We start from the raw sequence: 17,121 nt of genomic DNA, 5'->3' as shown, positions 1-17,121 counted from the left end.
ACTGAACAGAACCTAACACAGCTGCTCCACGAGGGACAGAGCTGGGCTCCGTGAAACACACATAATCTTTGGATATTGCTGGAGTGGCTGTGGGCCCCTTCTTCACTCTACTGCCAAGTGATGCATCTCGGAGGGAACCCTTGAAGGTGATCAAGAGACAGTTTCAAATGTCTCCCAATGAACATGGAAATTTGCTACCTGGTGTTCTGTAGTTTCCAGCCTCATCAGAGTGTGGGGACAGGATGGGCACTAGCTGCCATCCCTGCCTCTGAAAAGCCGTGTCCCCTGAGCTTATCTCGGGGCCCCAGTTAAGTGACAAAGGGCCTGGTTCTAGGTCTAAAGGCCCCAGTTTGCCAGTGGGTGACTGTAGCCCCAACAGGCCTCTCTGGCTCCCTCTTCTTCCTCTGTAAAAACAGGTCAAAGGTGACCTCCAAAGTCTGAAGCAAGGCCCATTAGGTCTTCACACTCCGGACTCCCAATAGGGCCTTTGGTGGGAGGTGAGAGACATTCCAAATGGAAATTCAAGGTCCCAAGAGCTTCTGTTTCCCACTTTCCACTAACTCAATCAACCAAAGATTGGTCTTTTCTACTGGCAAGTAGAAAAGTGCTAAATTCTACCACAAAATTAGCATTTTCTTTATAGACACGGCCTTTGACTTGCCAGTAACTAGGTAAGCTCCTTTTCTATAAAGGCAGCACAGAGGCTTGGGACGGACCATCACCTTCCACACAGTGGCTGCAGGCCCCTGCCATCCTATCCACCCCCTCCCCAAGCATGCAGAGCTCCGAGCCCCGTGGTTTCGGTTGGAACAGCTCTGTGAGTGGCGGGTAGCTGTACCCAAGAAACTTGGCATGTGTGTCCATCAGCTGTCCCTGTTCGGAGCCCAGTAGAACAAACTAATTGCAAGAAGCCTAGAGCAGGAGGTGGTCAATATGATGTATTGTACAAATAAATGCCTGTCAACTGCCAGGCAATTGAAGTATAATTAAAATTATGAGTAATTTACTAAATCAGAGTGAATAGAACAAAGACACTATGTTTAAATATAGATTTGCATTCCAAATTAAATGTTTCACCTGTAAACCCCCTTTTTTCCCAGTAATTTGTTTAAAAATGCAAACACCGTCTGTAATTTCAAGGCTGCTGACCCACTTAAATGTCTCCTCCATAGAAACTGTCAGGTTTGATTTTTCCTGGTAGGATAATCAATCTCTGCCTTTCACAAGGTCCAGTGCTATTTGAAATCTAAGGATTTGAGCGTGTGTTCTAGACAGTGGCAGTATTGTGTTCACACTGAATGTAGCTCATAATAGACATCAGCATTTCTGAATTGGTCACAACACTTCAGCTGGTTGCTCTGAAACTTCCAGTGGCTCATATAGCCTGTCATGCAAGTGCAGTCCCCCTTGTGTGGCTGTAGACTTCCCTAAGTGGATTTTGAGGCCATTTTTTTTTTAGCAAAAAAAAAAAAAAAATCTTAGCAATAAATCATATCATGCACATTGTTGGACTTAGCAGAGGGTGGACTCGATGCTGTAATAGAAGCCTTACTAAGAAGAGCGTGACCGCTGCCTGGACAGAAGGGAGTAGGCAGCATGGCCTCTTCAGGACGTATTTAGGGTTTTTACCTTCTCTCACATAGACTCCATCATGCACAGAAGACCAGCTCATGTGTAGGGTGCCGAGCACCCAAAGGTGGACAAGACAGACTCCAGGCCTTACAGAACTTCTGTTTCCGGCGTTGAGCCCTATGATGCATTGATGGGAAGACAGTGGAGGGGGAGCAATTAGCCCTGGCCAGGGGAGCTGCGAGGGACTTTTGACTGGGTTTTGTAGGATGAATGCTCCCACACACATATCCCAGGTAAAAGGCAGAGACAGGCATCTGGGCATCACCCAGAGCTGTCACAAAGTCCCAGAGGTGTGACAGCCCCTGAGACTCAGCACCAGGCATCAAAGGGAGGCATGTTGGAGCCAGATTTTCTAGGGCCTCCTGCACTCAAGCATCTCTGGGCAGATGGCCAGTCCAGGATGAAAGTCACTGTAAATCGGGTGATCTTGGACATCAGCAAATCCAGCTCACTCCCACAAGCACTGAGTGAGCATCTGCCGTGACCAAAGCCTCTCACAGATGCTGCAGGGAAATAGAAACAAAAAAACACAGACATGGCCTTGCCTTTGGTCAGCGTGGAATCAGAAACAGCGTGGAATCAGGCACAGTATGGCCAGGGCCAAGGGCTTGGATAACAGGTCTGTGGCTTGAAGAGAACTTTCTGTTTAGTCACAGGAGGCTCTAGAGACAATCTGGCCAGATTTCCACTCACCATGGTTACAGAGCTGAGCCTGGGAGGGTGAGCCACCAGCTGAATCCCACACTGCAAGGAGCCAGAACTTGAATCCAGAGCCTAAACATGGCCCATGGCTTCTAGAACTCTCTGTGTGGCACATGGAGCTGCCCTACAGACACCTCCCAGGACATCCAGAGTCTTTCACAAAGGACAGATGGGCTTACTCCAAATTCTAGGAATGGAAAGTGTGGTTAAGCCCAATTCTGAGTCCCATGCAGGCAGGTCCCAGAATCTCTGTGGAGCCTCTTCTGCTTGCACCTCGAAATCACTCTCTCCTCCTTGGCTAGAAACTTTCATGAGCCCAGGATCCGTGGCCTTGGCCCTTCCCCTGTACCCGCTGGCCCCAGAATGTATATGGAGTGTCTGCTGCCTATTTGCAGAAACCCGTTTGGTCCCCAGTGACCAAACTCCCAACTTCCTGCTTGTTAATTGTGGTGAGTTAAACCTCAGCTTCTCTCTGTGTGAAGAGCGAATTACCCTCAAGCCATCAAATCTCAGGCCTCTGCCTCTACAGAGTCAGGCCCTGGGGCTTCACAGCCTTCCTGCGGGGGGTCCGACTATACTGTGAGGGAGGCTGCGGAGGTGACCCAGTGGTGACATTGCTGTGCTGGTACTTAAATAGACCCAGCCGCTCAAGGGTCCTCTGCCCACTGGCCTCTTCATCTCATGGATTCAGGTCAGCTCAGGTCCCAGGGAAGGAACTGCAGTGTGTCTCATCATTGCTGCCCAAACCCCTGCCATTGCCTCCTTGCTCCACTCGAGCACAGTGCCTGGGGGTGCTCAGCCAGGATGGCCCGAGACTCCCAGCGTACCCAGGAAGGCTGGATGTGGACAGGAGACATCCCCGTATGGTACCCCCTGAGCTCCCATGGTGCATGTGGTGTGAGCAGACACATACCAGCAGGGGCTCTTCTGCCTGGTTACCCATCCTTGCTGCTGGGAAACACCAGGGCTCCAAGCTCTCCCGGTTCCCCACGGCCACATCCGGGCACTGAGCCACCATCCCAAGGGACAGAGGCACTGGGATCTGAGGAGCATGTCACTCTGCCCTCCTGGCGGGAGGTCACTTCCCATACCCTTTCTGTAAAATTTAAATGATAGGACGAAGAGAAACCAATTCTTACACATCAATTTTTTCCAACTTTTCCATGCACCGTATTTCTTGAAGAAGGGGGTTAAATAAGCTATTGCAATGCTGTAATAGCCATGTTTTAAGGATGCCTTGTGGGATTAGGATTTTCATTCTTCCACTGTGGCCAGTCAGAAAACCAGGCTTAGAGCTGAGGTGGCCAATTGCCTCGACCACCCTGTCTTCTTATGAAGAGACGAGCGTGTATGCACGTTGTGTATGCACACAGTCCCCGCATGATCCACGTCTGCGGGAGGCACACCCACTGACACCATATCTGGCACCAATCAGCAATAATGCTGAAGGGCCCCTACCTCCTTAGAACCAGTGTTCAAAGCAGGGTTTGAGGGACCTAAAAGCTGTTCTGAGGGCAGCTCTGTGAGTGCTGCAGGGAGTAGTTTGAACACAAACCCTGTCACCAACAGCCCGTGTAAGGGAGGGTCTGGCATACTACAGTCTGTGGGTGGGGGCACACCCCGGATACGAGGGACGCAAGGGTACACCCTCACAGTCATACGCCAGGCCTCTCAAACACTAAGGTTTCATCAAAGTTGGTAGAAAGGGGGAAATTTAATAAAATAGTAAAATGCATAAGAGAACCCCAGCCTGTCACTTACTCCCCAGACTAGGCTTCACCACCAGTTCTCACCTCCTTTCTCTACCTGGAGAAGGCACCAGATCCCACGGGCTAAAGGCTTGGTCCCCAAGGCTGCCCCCCCACTTCAGACGCCAATCATGAGTATTGTTGTCACCTGTGCTTCTGACCAACTGGCTGTAAATCAGAAATTCCTACGGCCCCCTCCCTGGGCTTGACCAATATGTCACAGCAGCTCACAGAATCAGAGAAACATCTTATTGATGAGATCAGGTTCATTATGAAAGGATATAGCTCATAATGAACAGGAACAGCCAGATGGACGAGATGCACAGGACAAGGTATGGGGGGTTTCCAGGTGTGCCCCTCTCCCTGCATCTCCATGTTTTCACCGACACGGAAGTTCTCCGGATCCCGTCCTCCAGGGTTTTGTGGGGGCTCATTACACAGGCATGACTGATTAAAGTATTGGTCATTGGCCATCGAATGAACCTCCAGCACCTCTCCCCTCCCCAGAAGTCAGGGTGGGACCTTCTGATCACAAGGTTGGTTCTCCTGGAGGCCAGCCCATATCCTTAGGTGACATCTAAATGTCACTCATTAACATGACAAGAGACACCTTTGCCACTCTGGACCAAAGACGTGTATAGAAAAATATCTTGCTCATCTGAGCGACTACCTAGATATTCTTCTGATAAGTCACAACATCTCAATGCATCGCTGCAGCCTCTGCTTCCATGCTCACGTGAAGCTCTCCCTGTGGGTGTGTCCAAACTTCCCTCCTCTTAGAAGGACCTTTGGGTGTTCTTATTGCCTCAGTATTTGTCAAATGATTGCTGGATACTAAGTTGCTTCTCAAAATATGCTTTGTCTTCATCTATAGCAACTGATAATGTGGAACTTCATCAAAGTTGGTAGAAACTTGGACTCCCTGTCTGAATTAGCTATTAAAATACCTTGTTCATGTTCATCTGTCCAAAGTTTGCCAATACATTTGCAAACAGCTTTGCCATTAGTGACCTCCAAGCTTGAAGGTAGTCCTGTTGTTTTGGGGTGTCATTGAAAAGACCCAGAGAGACTTTCTTTTGGGGCTTACTGAGGGATTGGCAGCCTAAGCATGTATTTGCTCAGGATTGCATATATGCAAACATCTATGGCGGGTAGATTTCTAGAAGTGTGTAATTGCAAGTGCATTGAAAACTTTGATAAATAAAACCAAATTTCCCTCCAAAAAAGAAACCAGCCATTTGATTAGGGCCCTCCCTACTACATTGTGACCTCCTAACTGCATCACTTCCAGAGACCCTGTTTCCATATAAGGTGGCATCCAAGGGTACTGGGGGTTAGGACACCAACATTATTTTTATAGGGGACACAGTTCAACCCACAACAAGGGGGGTTTTCTGCAACAAAGCTGTGGCCTCTACTGTGGGACCAGGACAGAGTTTACTAAGGCGCTGGGGGCACCCTAGAGACCACAGGATAGGAGTCTCAGGAAATTCAGTGTGCATCTCTGTCTCTGGACAAGCTTCATGACCCTGCTGGCACCAGGGTGCCAGGCATGCACTTTGCTCATCTGTCTGGTCACAGCCTTGATGGTTCTTGTCCTTATTTGCTGAGTATCCCAGGGGAGAAAGGGGTCCCAGACACCCTGACCCCTGACTGGCACTATGGTGGCTGCAGCCTTCCCCAAACTCATTAATCAACAGAAATTGACAAGAGGGAGAATGTGGGCTGGGCATCCCGGTGAGCGGGATGAGCATCCCATCGTGGGTTAAATTCTGAGCCTCAGGGCCTGTCTTACCACTGTTCATGTTCCACAGGGTATCTAAACATCGAATGAGCACTTACCCTACCCTACCCTAGGCCCTGTGTATGCCAGCCGACATGGGAGGGGCCACAGGGGTTCCCGCTTAGGTCTGAGTCATGGCAGAGTGGGGGTGACCTGGTGTGCAGAGTAGTAAGTGGGCTGCCACGAGCCTGGGTAGCCATCAGACACAGTGTGGGGCCAGCCAGTGGATGATGCAGAACCAGCCCATATGCATAGTTCCCCTTGAGTTCTGGGTTCACCAGGCAAGGGCAGCTTCCTCACCCATCTGCGACCTGGGCCATAATGCCCTGCCTTAGCCCGGGGCTCATACAAATATTCGGGCTGCACATGGGATAAGATGCCCAGTGCCCACACACAGGCGCCAGAAAACCCAGGCTCTCAAAACCTGACCCTCTACCTGGAGCTCCCTGCACTCCTCTTCATGAACATGGCACCTACCTTTTTGTCTGCAACCAAGAACCACCTGTTGGTCTGCAACCAAGAACCACTGACTTCCTCCGCCGTTGGCTGATTCAACTTGAAGCAGAGGTGGCCATGCCCCGTGGGCTGACCATTACATTATTTGCAGCCTCCTAGAGATGAGAGCCTGAACGGCCTTCTTCAGGGATACCGGATCTACTACCGGGAGCTGGAGTCAGAGGCATCCGCAGCCACTGTGTCCAAGACACTCAAAACCCCTTCGGCTTTACGGGCCGAGCTCACAGGTGAGACGCTTTCCCCATCCATCCTTGCACAGGCACCACGCTGCGCACCCAGGAGAGCAACCTCTGTGCATGTTCATTACCTACAAGGCATGGTGGGAAATGCCCTGGAGGGTCAGAGGAGATGTGGCTTGCCTCCAGTGAGCATAGCCACTGGAGTGGACAGGTCTCTGGGGAAGCCCAGGCATGCACAGAGAGATGGTGGCCCATAGAGGGCTCCTGCGCTTTGGTGGCTTCCACCCAGTGCAGAGATCAGGGGAGGCTTCACAGTGGAGGAGGAACCATTTGAAATAGGTTGTCAAGGGGAAGGGATTTCACCGAGGACACAGGGAAGGTGTGATTTACAAGGCCTGGGAAAGCTAAATGGTCTAGAGATGGGGAGAGCCAAGGGGTTCCTGGATGGAGCCAGCGAGGAGCACCTGCCTGCATGAGGCTGGTGGGGGCGTGCAGGGAGGGAGGAGACAAGCCAGGCCCTCCAGGGTCATCATGTTGCTGCACCAAGTGGAGCAGTGGACAGAGGACCAAGGGAATGGACAGAGGCCGTCAGTGCCGGCTGCACTGATGGGGTCAAGTCAGGGGGCTCCCCGGCCTCTTGGCGCATACACAGCCCTCATGTGGAGTGGTGGCTCCTCTTACCCAGAACGATCCACCTGCTTAGCCATGCTCTCCAGTCCCCCTGGCTCAGGTATGACTCGGATACCACAGCAGCTGAGGCAGCTTCCAGAACTTCTGGAAAGGCCACTGGCTCTCCCCCATCCTCCTCTCTCAGGAGGTCAGAGGGCATCCCCCAAACTGTCACAGAAGATCTTTCTTACCCCTCAACATCCTTGTAGCTTCAGAATGTGTGGCTCAGGGACCACATCCCTGTTCTCGGCTACCTGGCACCCCAGAGCAGGCTGTGCCTTGGGCCTGCTGGGGCCACGGGGCCGCAGACCGGCAGCAGCCACACCCTGCCTATCCCAGGAGTGGTGCTCTTTTGTGGCTCGTTTGTCTCCCATGCTCTTGGCCACACACCCCATCCCCACCCCCAGGAATTCCATGCTGAGAGCCTGACAGTATTTCCCTGGGCTTTGTAGTGAAATCGTAACAACAAAGTGAGAGGACCCAGGATGCGGTTAGGTCCATACACCTGGCCTCAGGCGCACTTTGTGGCTGGCTCACCCCCATCAGAGTAGGGCTCTTACCTGAGCACAGGTAAGCCAACAGCTGTGCCTGCTGCCTGCCGCAGGGTATCTGGAAAAGTTACCGCTCTGGGGGAAACCCATTTCTTGTCTTCTTTAGTGTTACTTGCGTTATGTGCCAGATAACTAGTGTGATCCACTCCGTCAGAGGGTGAGCATGGGCCCCACCTGTCGCGGGCCGGGCTGCCCGGCTGTCTCGGGAAGCAGCACAGGAAGCCCAGAGAGCTAATGGAAAGTGTAGAGGCTGCGGTGTGGACAGGCAGCGGTTTCCGAGCCAGGCGCCAGCCCTCCGTTCCTGCAGACATCATTTGCAGTAACTGTTCCCTGCGTGCTAACTGCCTTTCTGCTTTGCTTACCCCTAATAGCCCAAAGCAGCTTCAAGACCGTGAACAGCAGCTCCACGTTAACGACATATGAATTAACACGTAAGTGCGTGCCGCCTTCAGCGGGAGGCGCCGTGACCGCGGGGCGCGCCGTGACCGCGGGGCAGGCTGGGGCCGGCGCCAATTGGCCTCTCAGTGGACCAAGTGAAAAGCAGCTTGGATTAATGGCTCTAATTTCTGGAACTCCCCCTTTCTAACGATGCTCCTCAACGCACCAAAACCATCAGGGAGACAGGAAAGGAAACTTCTAGAAGCAGAGGCTAGGAAGGGGTTTTCCTGACAGCTGACATTAGAATTTGGGAAAGTCCGAAGGAGCCAGATTGCCTGTCTGGTTCCCTTCTGCTTTTTCCTTTTACTCTATTTAATTGTGTTAGAACATGCATAAAATTTACCATTGTAGCCATTTCTGAACATGCAATTCAGGAGCATTAAGCCCGATCGTGCTGCTGTGCCACCATCAGAGGCCACGTTCGGGGCCCTCCCCTCCTCCCAGGTGCGGCGCGGTCCCCGCTAAGCCCTCACACCCTCCTGCACCCAGCCCCTGGCGCCCACCGTCTCCTTTCTGTCCCTGTGCCTGAGGCCTCCAGGGACTGCACGCAATGCCTGTGCTGCCGTGTCTGGCTGCTTCCCCTTCGAGCTTCATCCCTGGGGGGTGCAGACGGGAAACCCTTCCTCTTCAAGGCTGAGTAGCACCCCACGGCGTGCACTCACCCCACGTTGGCTGCCCGTTCATCGTCCCTTGCCTCTGACCATGGCACGCTGCTTGTCCTCGCATTCCTGGTCCTCAAAGGGCTCCATGGTCCAAATGCAGGGCTAAGGGGGCTCCACAGTGTGACTCCCTTCCATGTGGCGAACTTTCCAGGACTGGAACGTGAACAAAGGAAGGGAGGGAGAGGAGCTGGCCCTTCCCAAGGCCCTACTATGTGCGGGCACTCTTGCAGGGCTTGCCAGCACCATCCCCTTGCATCCCCTTGCATCCGCAGCAGTGCTGGGTAGCTGGCCCCGCCCTTGGGGCCAGGGTGGGAAGCACACCAGCCATCTTCAGCTCCACACTACTCCCCCAAACATGGCTCTACCGTCCCATGTCCCCATCCAGCCACCACTCCACCCATCACCTTGTCTCCTGCGACGTTCCTGATGCAGAAGCAGCTTAGAGAGTCAGAAGCCTGGGTTCCAGAGATGAGGCTTCCCTGGCTGGACCTCACTCCCGGCTTTACAGTCAGGTCATGAAGAAGGAGAGGGACCTGACCACGACAGTGTCCATGTCCACCCTGGCTTGTCTCAGTTGACACTGAGGAGCCGCACAGTCCCGGATGGGCACTGACAGGCCAAGCCGTTGCATGCACCCCGGAAGGCAGCCCAGCTTCAGCAAGGCTGAGAGGAGGAGAGGGACAGTCCCTGCCCCACTCTGCGGGCACATCCCAAAGCCAGCGGGGGCAGGAACCTGTGTTCCCATTCACTGAACCTCTGCTAACCAGTGGTTCCCTGGGAGGCAACATCTGAAGCCTGGCATGAGTCACCATTCGCTCAGGGGGCCACACCTGGGCAGCGCCCCCTCCCCTGCAAGCCAAGCAATGATGAAGCAATATTAACCAGCAGGAGAACCTTCCAGAATGTTTAGGTTCCACAATCAGCTACTTTCACCCTATCTCTCGTGCTTGGCCTGTGTAACCCTATATACATGGCTTCACACGCCCTTGTGTTCCCAGGACGCAGTTGTTAAAAACTCAGAGGCGTTTACGTTGCCGGGATATTTCCCCCTTAAATGCTGGAATCTTTCTCCATCTGTTCTTATGGAAAGAGTCCGGACCAAAGGCAAGCCTGCATCAGGTTGTGGCGCCTCCATTCTTCCCTCTGGGACAGGGCCTTGCTGCCACCTTTATCCTGAGCGCAGAGTGGGACAGGTCTGCTGCTTAGCACCGTGGCTGTTACTCCGGGGCCAGGGAAGGAGGAGGCCACTCCACAGGCCCCTGGGGATCCCCCACGGCCTGCCCCGGGGTTCCTGGGCAGACATGGACCCCCTCCGTGTGGTTCCAAGGCAGGGAGGTGGTTCTGGGCCAGCTGACCCTGTCTCCTTCCGCCTGTAGATCTGAAGAAATACCGGCGCTACGAGGTCATCCTGACAGCCTACAACATCATCGGCGAGAGCCCGGCTAGCGCGCCTGTGGAGGTGTTCGTTGGCGAGGCCGGTAAGCTCCGGGCAGGGGTGCCCTCCGGAAGGCCCGGTCTGGCACTCTCAGGGCTCAAGCAGTGTGCCCGTGTTGAGGTGCTGGCGGGCCAGGAGGTTCCAGGTCACTACTGGGAAGGACGGGATCTGCCAAAGGCTGGGCCATCCTGGCAGCCAGAGGAAGCCGTCCAGTCTTGCTTTTAGACCAGAAGGTTTATTTAAAACCCGGAGCCCTTGTGAGTACCAGGACGTGCTCCAGGAGAGAAGCTGCTGCTTCCACGGGATTCTGGGCATGTGGGGACCTTGGCATCTGCCAGGGATGTTTGTGCTCAGTCTCCCATGGTCCCTGGCAGGGCCACAGCAGTGGCCCAGCACCCACGTCAGCCTGACCTCCTGATAATGGCCCCTTCTCGGGTCTCTGAAAGCCCATATGGATCATTGCTTACACCCCTTTTAGATAAGATGCGACCCCTGAGTTTGTTTCCAGGCCTGTCCCTTCTCTGGAGGCTCACAGAGAGACGTCATGTCGTGTTGAGAGCAGATCGGGCTCCCTTCTCGCCTGAGGGCCCTGCCCACTCCCCTCTGCCTCTGCCGGGGTCCTGCTTGCATCAGCTGGGGCAGTCGGGAGCGTGCTTCAGGCCAGGAGCCAGCGGAATTCCCTCTGAGGACAGAATCCCAGACTTGCCGGAGATGGAGGTTCGGCCGCTGGGCCAGCCTGCAGAAACGAGTCAAGTGACCTTTTGAAACTTAGAGACGTTACTGTTAGAAACCAAATGACACTCCTGGGGGCGTAACTTAGCAAGATTTTTCTAGAATGGTCAAGCGACATTTGCACCAAGTGAGAATGAGCGAATTGAGATGTGTGGAGCGTAGCTTCTGTTGGTGTCTCTGTACGTTTGTCCCCAGGGGTTAGTCAGGGCCTGTGGGGTGGGGGCTGGGCAGACGCACCTTGCCTCAGAGAGGAGCCCACCGAGGCCGACCGAGCAGGAGCATGGGCTGGGAGGGGACGTGGCACACATTTCCTGGAAGGGCAGGGCTCCAGTCCTATCTGGCATCTAGGCCCAGGTTGGCCACCACAGGGGTGGGTTGAGGGGGGGCACCCAGCCGGCTGGCTGGAACCCACAGCACTTGCACGGCCCGGCAGTGGCCTACTCTCAAGGCCTCCGGTACTGGAGGCAGAGCCAGAGTCCTGAGTCCCAGGGGTGAGGGCAGATGTTCAGAGGAAAGGACTAGAGCCAGGGAGGCCCCAGGAGCCTGTCAGCCAGCCAGGTCGCCATGGGCCTAAAGCCCAGCTGCACGCTCCTTGCCGCGTTAGCAGGTCGGTGGTCTCTGGGTAAAATGCCTGCAGTGTGAAGTCTGCCGTCCCCAACACCCCGAAGCACCGCTGTCAGGCCCCACATGGGCAGAGCTCCCCCTTCCCAGAGAGAGGCCCCGTGGCCACCAGCTGTCCCCCCTCCCCGTCCCTCTTCCCCGGTGCCACAGCCCCGAAGTGACCCTGTGAATCTCCAGTTCTGAACATCCCGCCGTATTTGTGCTCTTGTGCTGGCTGCTTTCACGAACACGTTTTTGAGGTTCAGAGTGCGTGTCCACCCCTCGTCCCTTCTCACGGGTGCTGGGGAGCATTCCGCTGTAGGCGTGCACCACGTTTTGTTTCTCTCCATCCATGGATGGACACTTGGCTTGTCCCCGCCATCCCAGTTCTGTGAGGAGAGGCACTGGGCATTCTCTAGCAGCGCTGAGCTGACATCACATCCGAGCAGACAGGAGGCTCCATGGAAGCTGCAGCCAAGGCTGGGGAGGGGCGGGGGGGGGAGCCAGGGCAGGCCCTGAGGCCAGGTGCTGGCTCCTCCTGCTCCCCGGGGCCCCTCATCACCCTGCCTTCTCCAGGGAGGGGTCCTCTCCCCAGCTCTTCCCTAGAGGCCCTCCTCAGGGGCCCGCCTCCCCCTGGCACGCACCTGCTCCACATGCTGTCTCCCCACATCTCCCACCATCAGCCTCCTGGGTCCTATAACCCCCAGAAGGGAAAGGGGGCCCTACCCATCCAGCCTGGACTCCTGGACCATCTGACCCGATGCACTCTCTGTGAGGAGCCAGCTGTGTCGCTCAGTGCACCTGCAGGAGGTGCTAAGAAGTGCTTTTAAAGTCTCCTGAGCAGTCTTGTACTCAAAGTGCGTGGAACACTGCTCACCCTCGTACCCCAGTTCCTCCTGTCCCCGGCCCAGGACCCAACTCCGGGGGCTTCTTCTCCAGGAAGCTCTCTCTGAGCCCCTCCCCAGGTATATGTCCAGGTATCTTCCACTGTGCCCAGATCCTCGGGCACTGTGCAAACATCTCTGCCTTTCATTATCGGATGGGACTGTCTGGTCTTCCTCCTCATGGGACCACCACCACTCATCTCAAAATGCTCCTCATCCTGAGCTTAGGACTGGAGGGGACATAAATGCCTTTACTGTCCTGCAAATAGAGGTCCCCAAACACTCCCATGAGGACAAGGCAGGAGAGCAGCTGCAGGATCCTGGGAAGCCCCCAGATGGGATGAGACAAAGTGGGTGGAATTCACATCTCAGAGCAGGTGGGAATAAGTTGGGGGGGGGACAGAGATGCCTCATCCTGAAGCAAGGTGACAAGTGATGGTGGTATCTGCCCCATGAGAGCTGTGACCCCAGGACCCTTGCTGCCACCCACACACTTGTGCAGTGGGTGTGTCTCTCCATTGAGTGTCCTTCCCAAGCCTCCTACAGTGCCTGGGCAAGGGGGGGGGCGGTGCTGGCCAGGATGCAGGAGCACACTCTTGGAAGGCAGGCAGGTGGAATGCTGGCCCTTGAGCCCATAGGCAGCAGCGGGAGCAGGGACCAGAGAAGCCTGCTAAGGGCTAGGATCTGTGCAAAGGGGACTCTCAAAAGAACGACACAGGAAAAATCGGATGCTCATGGCCCTACAGCTCTGCTCCCCTCACACAACCTCAGATGGGTGCAGGGATGGAGTTAGGGAAGGAACTTGTATGTTGGCTCCTTCCACCAAAATGCGGGTACAGCCTTCCAGTCGAGGACTCAGAGCACCGAGGCAGAGCAGCCCAGGGGACACCAGGAGACGGTGTGTTGTGCACCCTGGGGGAGAAAGGGCGAGACCTGCCTGCCCATGTCAGGTGGACACGGGCACTGATCTGCTCTGGGCCTTGAGATGTAGATCCCAGGAAGGAGCAGGGCCATGGCCCCAGGTGCTGAAATCAGGAAGTCTTTGGTATTTGGGTGGAGAAGACAGGGAAGCAGGCTTCTCAGTGTACATGTTAGCCACTCTGGAGCCGCAGGGGAGTCTGCTATGCATAGTGGGCTCTCAGTTACTGAGCAAGTCACTTAACCACTCTGGGCCCCAGCCTTGAGGCATCATGGTACATGAGTGCTGTGAGCTAAGTCTAAGGACACTGAGGTCTGCATGCTGACTCTACCTGCCCCTAACACACTTGTCCTGCCCAGAATATGACCGCACAGGGTGGATCAGTATTTGTGAATGACAGATTGAGACCCTGGGTGAGTTACTTGATTCCCCCTGGCCTCATTTGTAAAGCAAGGTATTTACAGTAGGCCTCTGAGTCTAGCCCAAATATGCAATATTTAAGTCTGTTTCACCTTACAGAGACAAAGTAATTTTGAGGAAATTTCTCATTGAAATTGATATCTGAGCCCAAGCATTAAACTGGTGAAAATTACACATCAGTGTGGACTCCAGTTTACAGGAGATAAAAGCCCAGCCCAAACAGGCTTAAGCTGAAACAATCATTTCTTAACTCAAGTAACAGAAAACTTGAAGATCCTGGGTACAGCTTCAAGTATGGCTGGATCCAGCACCCTAACTGGCTGGTTTGATGTCCCCTCTTGGCTCCACTCTCCTGTCAGTTTGCTCCTATCTTGGGCAGGCTCCTTGTGACGGTGCCCCTGCAACTCCAGGCACCAGAAAGGCAGCTTCCCTTCAACAATGTCTGCAGAGGAAACCCACTGGTTCTCCTGAGTTTGCCTATAGTGACACACCCATCTGCAGACCAGATGCAGTGGCCAATGGCCTGAGGTCCCCAAAGGCAAGTGACAATGTCATCTCTACCTGGGCCATATGAACCAAATGGAAGGGAGGATCCTGGGAGAATTGGTGCTTCCTGCAGCAGTGTGCATGGCAGTGTTTGCCTAGTGGCCAGAGCTGCTTCTGAGAGAGGTGCAGAGACCGTGTATATCTGGACACAGCTGCTGTCCCAGCGGTCCCCAGTGATGTCTCCAGGCCCATCTGTGTGTTCCCAGGTTCCAGGTGTTGCCCACATTCCAGCCTTCAAGCCACGTGCTACTCAAGGATGGGCCTCTACATTCAGGCTAAGGCTACCCTCCTGCCCTGAGACACGGGTGGGCACATCACCACCTCGCGGTGTTTCCAGGCCTCCCAGGCTACTCTGCCCTGGAACAGATTCCGGCTGTGTCGCCTGGAATCCCTGGTCTTGCCTCCCATCTCTGGGAAGATCCCCAGGCTTCCTCAGCCCAGCCTCAGGGCCAACACCTCGGGCCAGGGGCCGGGGCTGCGGGTGAGGAGTAGCGGTCTCCTCCTCTCCAGGCACAGCCTGTGCGTTCCCTCCTCTGTCCGGAACACGTTGTACACACAGCTTTCTGCACTTGCCAACTGTGGTCTGTCTGTGCTCTCTGCTCCACGAATCAGAGAGCCCCTCCAATAGCCCACCCCCGCCCCGACATCCTCGGGACTCTGGATTGCCTGGATCGCTGTGGCAAGGGGTGGGGAGGGAGGGACACAAGCAGATCAGAAAGGAATCTCCTTTCTGAAGCCTGGCGCCCCTGCTCAGAAGCACAGACACCAGAGACAAATGACAGCATGCAGCATCCCAGAGGGTGGGGACCCCCGGGGCCAGGGACCCACAGGAAGTTCCCAGTGGGGAGTCTTCAGCCCCAGCTCCCGTTTGCCCTGTCACCCCTGCCCATTCAAGGAGGATAGACATCTGAGGACCCAGGAGCTCGGAAACCATGAGGGCTTCTAACAAAACATGGCACAGTAGACCTGACTGGCCCCAAACCAAGTCCAAGGCTTTTTATTCTGACTGTTGTTCTGCTTTGACCAGAAACTGACCTCACCCTGAACACTCTGTGGGGGCCAGCGGGGGCAGAGCACTGTTCCCTGCTCGGACGGTGGGGATTGTGGAAGCAGAGACCACCCCACCCACACGCTGCTGCCAGGGAAGGGGCATGACAGCCCCATTCTCACAGAGCAGGGGCTCCTCGTCCCATCGGTGCCTGCCCTGGCCTGCCACCCCAGCTACCCACTCAGGACCTGGCAGCCACTGGATTCCACTCTGCTCCCATCTGCTGCCGACGGCCGCTGCACAGGGCCGAGGGCCAAGGGCCAAGGGCTCTGGAGCTGGTGGGCTCTTACCAAGCTGTCTGATGGGTGTTGCTAGAGCCCCTGTGAACTGGGGTGTGATTCCTGAGGCAGCAGGCCCAGGTGCCTCTGTCATAGGGTCATGGTGAAGATTCAGTGAGACTGAGCATGAAAGGTACTTGGCCTAGCGCCTGGCCCAGGGATGCACGGACAGCTGTAGGTCCATCTGCACTTTGGAGGGTTAGGGAGCAGCTCCTGACAGCGTCTAGCGCTGCTCCCCCTCTGAGCCTCGGGCTAGCTCTACAGGCAGAATGTGCTCCCTCTCCCAATTCAAACAGGGCCCATCTACAGAGCCAAGCTGGTCGTGGCAGAGGAGAGGAAAGCCAGTGTAAACCCCAGAAAGCTCTGGGCAGATGGGGTGATGGCGGCCAGGAGTAGTGTTGGCCCAGGAAGTGACTGAGGCAGCCGAGTGCTTGGCCCAGGCCTGAGCTGCTAGCCCGCTCACACCTGATGCTCAGAGCCTGGCCATGGACCCAGAACTCTGGTCTGGTCCCCGGATGATGGGCCACACTGCACAGTCCACAAAGTCAGTAGTCAGTCCACTTTGCCATTGGATGGCTTTGTGGGGCCTCCAGCTATCACTGGGCACGCAGGGGGAGGAGAACCGTGGGCCCCTGGGCCCCTGGGGAAAGGCAGGCTACCATGGAGGGGAGGGGTGCATGGGCAGGGGCCTCGTGGGGAGGTGGTCCTGCTCCAGGGCGGGAAACACAGGTCAGTCTCACCCTTTGACTTTCTACCAAGAAAAGCTGCCATCATAGAGATTGCCACCTAGAGAAGTAGGCCAGGGTGGCAGGTCACCACTCCCAAGGGCTTTCGGCACACAGTAAGCCCCAGGCAAAGCCAGACTGGGACTGTACCCCCAGGTCTCATCCCCCTAGAGTCAGCATGGCCAGGCCTGTGCAGCCCTTCTCTCCTGCCCACTGCCTGAGGCCACCTGTTCCCCTGAGTCTGGCTGCTGTGTCTCCTTCCCTCCGTGAGCGTCTCCAGCACCTTCCTATGAATGTGTGTGAATGTAACCCACGTGTGCCCGCCTGTTCATGGAAGCTCTGAGGGCAGCCACAGCCGCTCCTGCTCAAGGGAGAGGCTAGAGACTCCTCCACACCCGCCAGTCCCCTCTGTCCCGCTGGTCCAGGGCATGGCCTCTGCAGGGAGCATGGGGCACAGCCCTTCAGCGGACAGGGAAGATGCCTCATCTTAGCCTCCAGAGGCTTCTCCAGATCTTGCCCCTTGCATCGAGGTCTGGCAGTGGTGGACCTAAGTCAGGTCTGAGATGGCAGCTGGGGCCTCCTCCTGGGGCTGGAAGGAGCAGGGACTCCAGAATTTCTCCATAGGAGGGGCTTGGGGGAGCAGGCAAGTGGGGC

General features: G+C 55.4%; 1 protein-coding gene across 12 annotated transcripts in view; it reads left to right on the top strand.

The window, feature by feature from the left end:
• The window catches only part of SDK1 (sidekick cell adhesion molecule 1), a 537,600-nt gene that overhangs the window by 463,170 nt on the left and 57,309 nt on the right, over positions 1-17,121 (top strand). For all 12 annotated transcript variants that reach the window (XM_038539586.1, XM_038539587.1, XM_038539590.1 and 9 more), the window contains 3 exons: positions 6,473-6,608; positions 8,152-8,211; positions 10,257-10,358. In XM_038539586.1, coding sequence (XP_038395514.1) covers positions 6,473-6,608; positions 8,152-8,211; positions 10,257-10,358 — 298 coding nt within the window. The remainder of the gene's footprint in view (positions 1-6,472; positions 6,609-8,151; positions 8,212-10,256; positions 10,359-17,121) is intronic.

The sequence above is a fragment of the Canis lupus genome, chromosome 6, assembly GCF_011100685.1.
Source record: "Canis lupus familiaris isolate Mischka breed German Shepherd chromosome 6, alternate assembly UU_Cfam_GSD_1.0, whole genome shotgun sequence".
In the NCBI taxonomy this organism is placed as follows: Eukaryota; Metazoa; Chordata; class Mammalia; order Carnivora; family Canidae; genus Canis; species Canis lupus.
The sequence above is the reverse complement of the archived record's forward strand: the minus strand, read 5'-3'. Positions and strand labels throughout refer to the sequence as shown.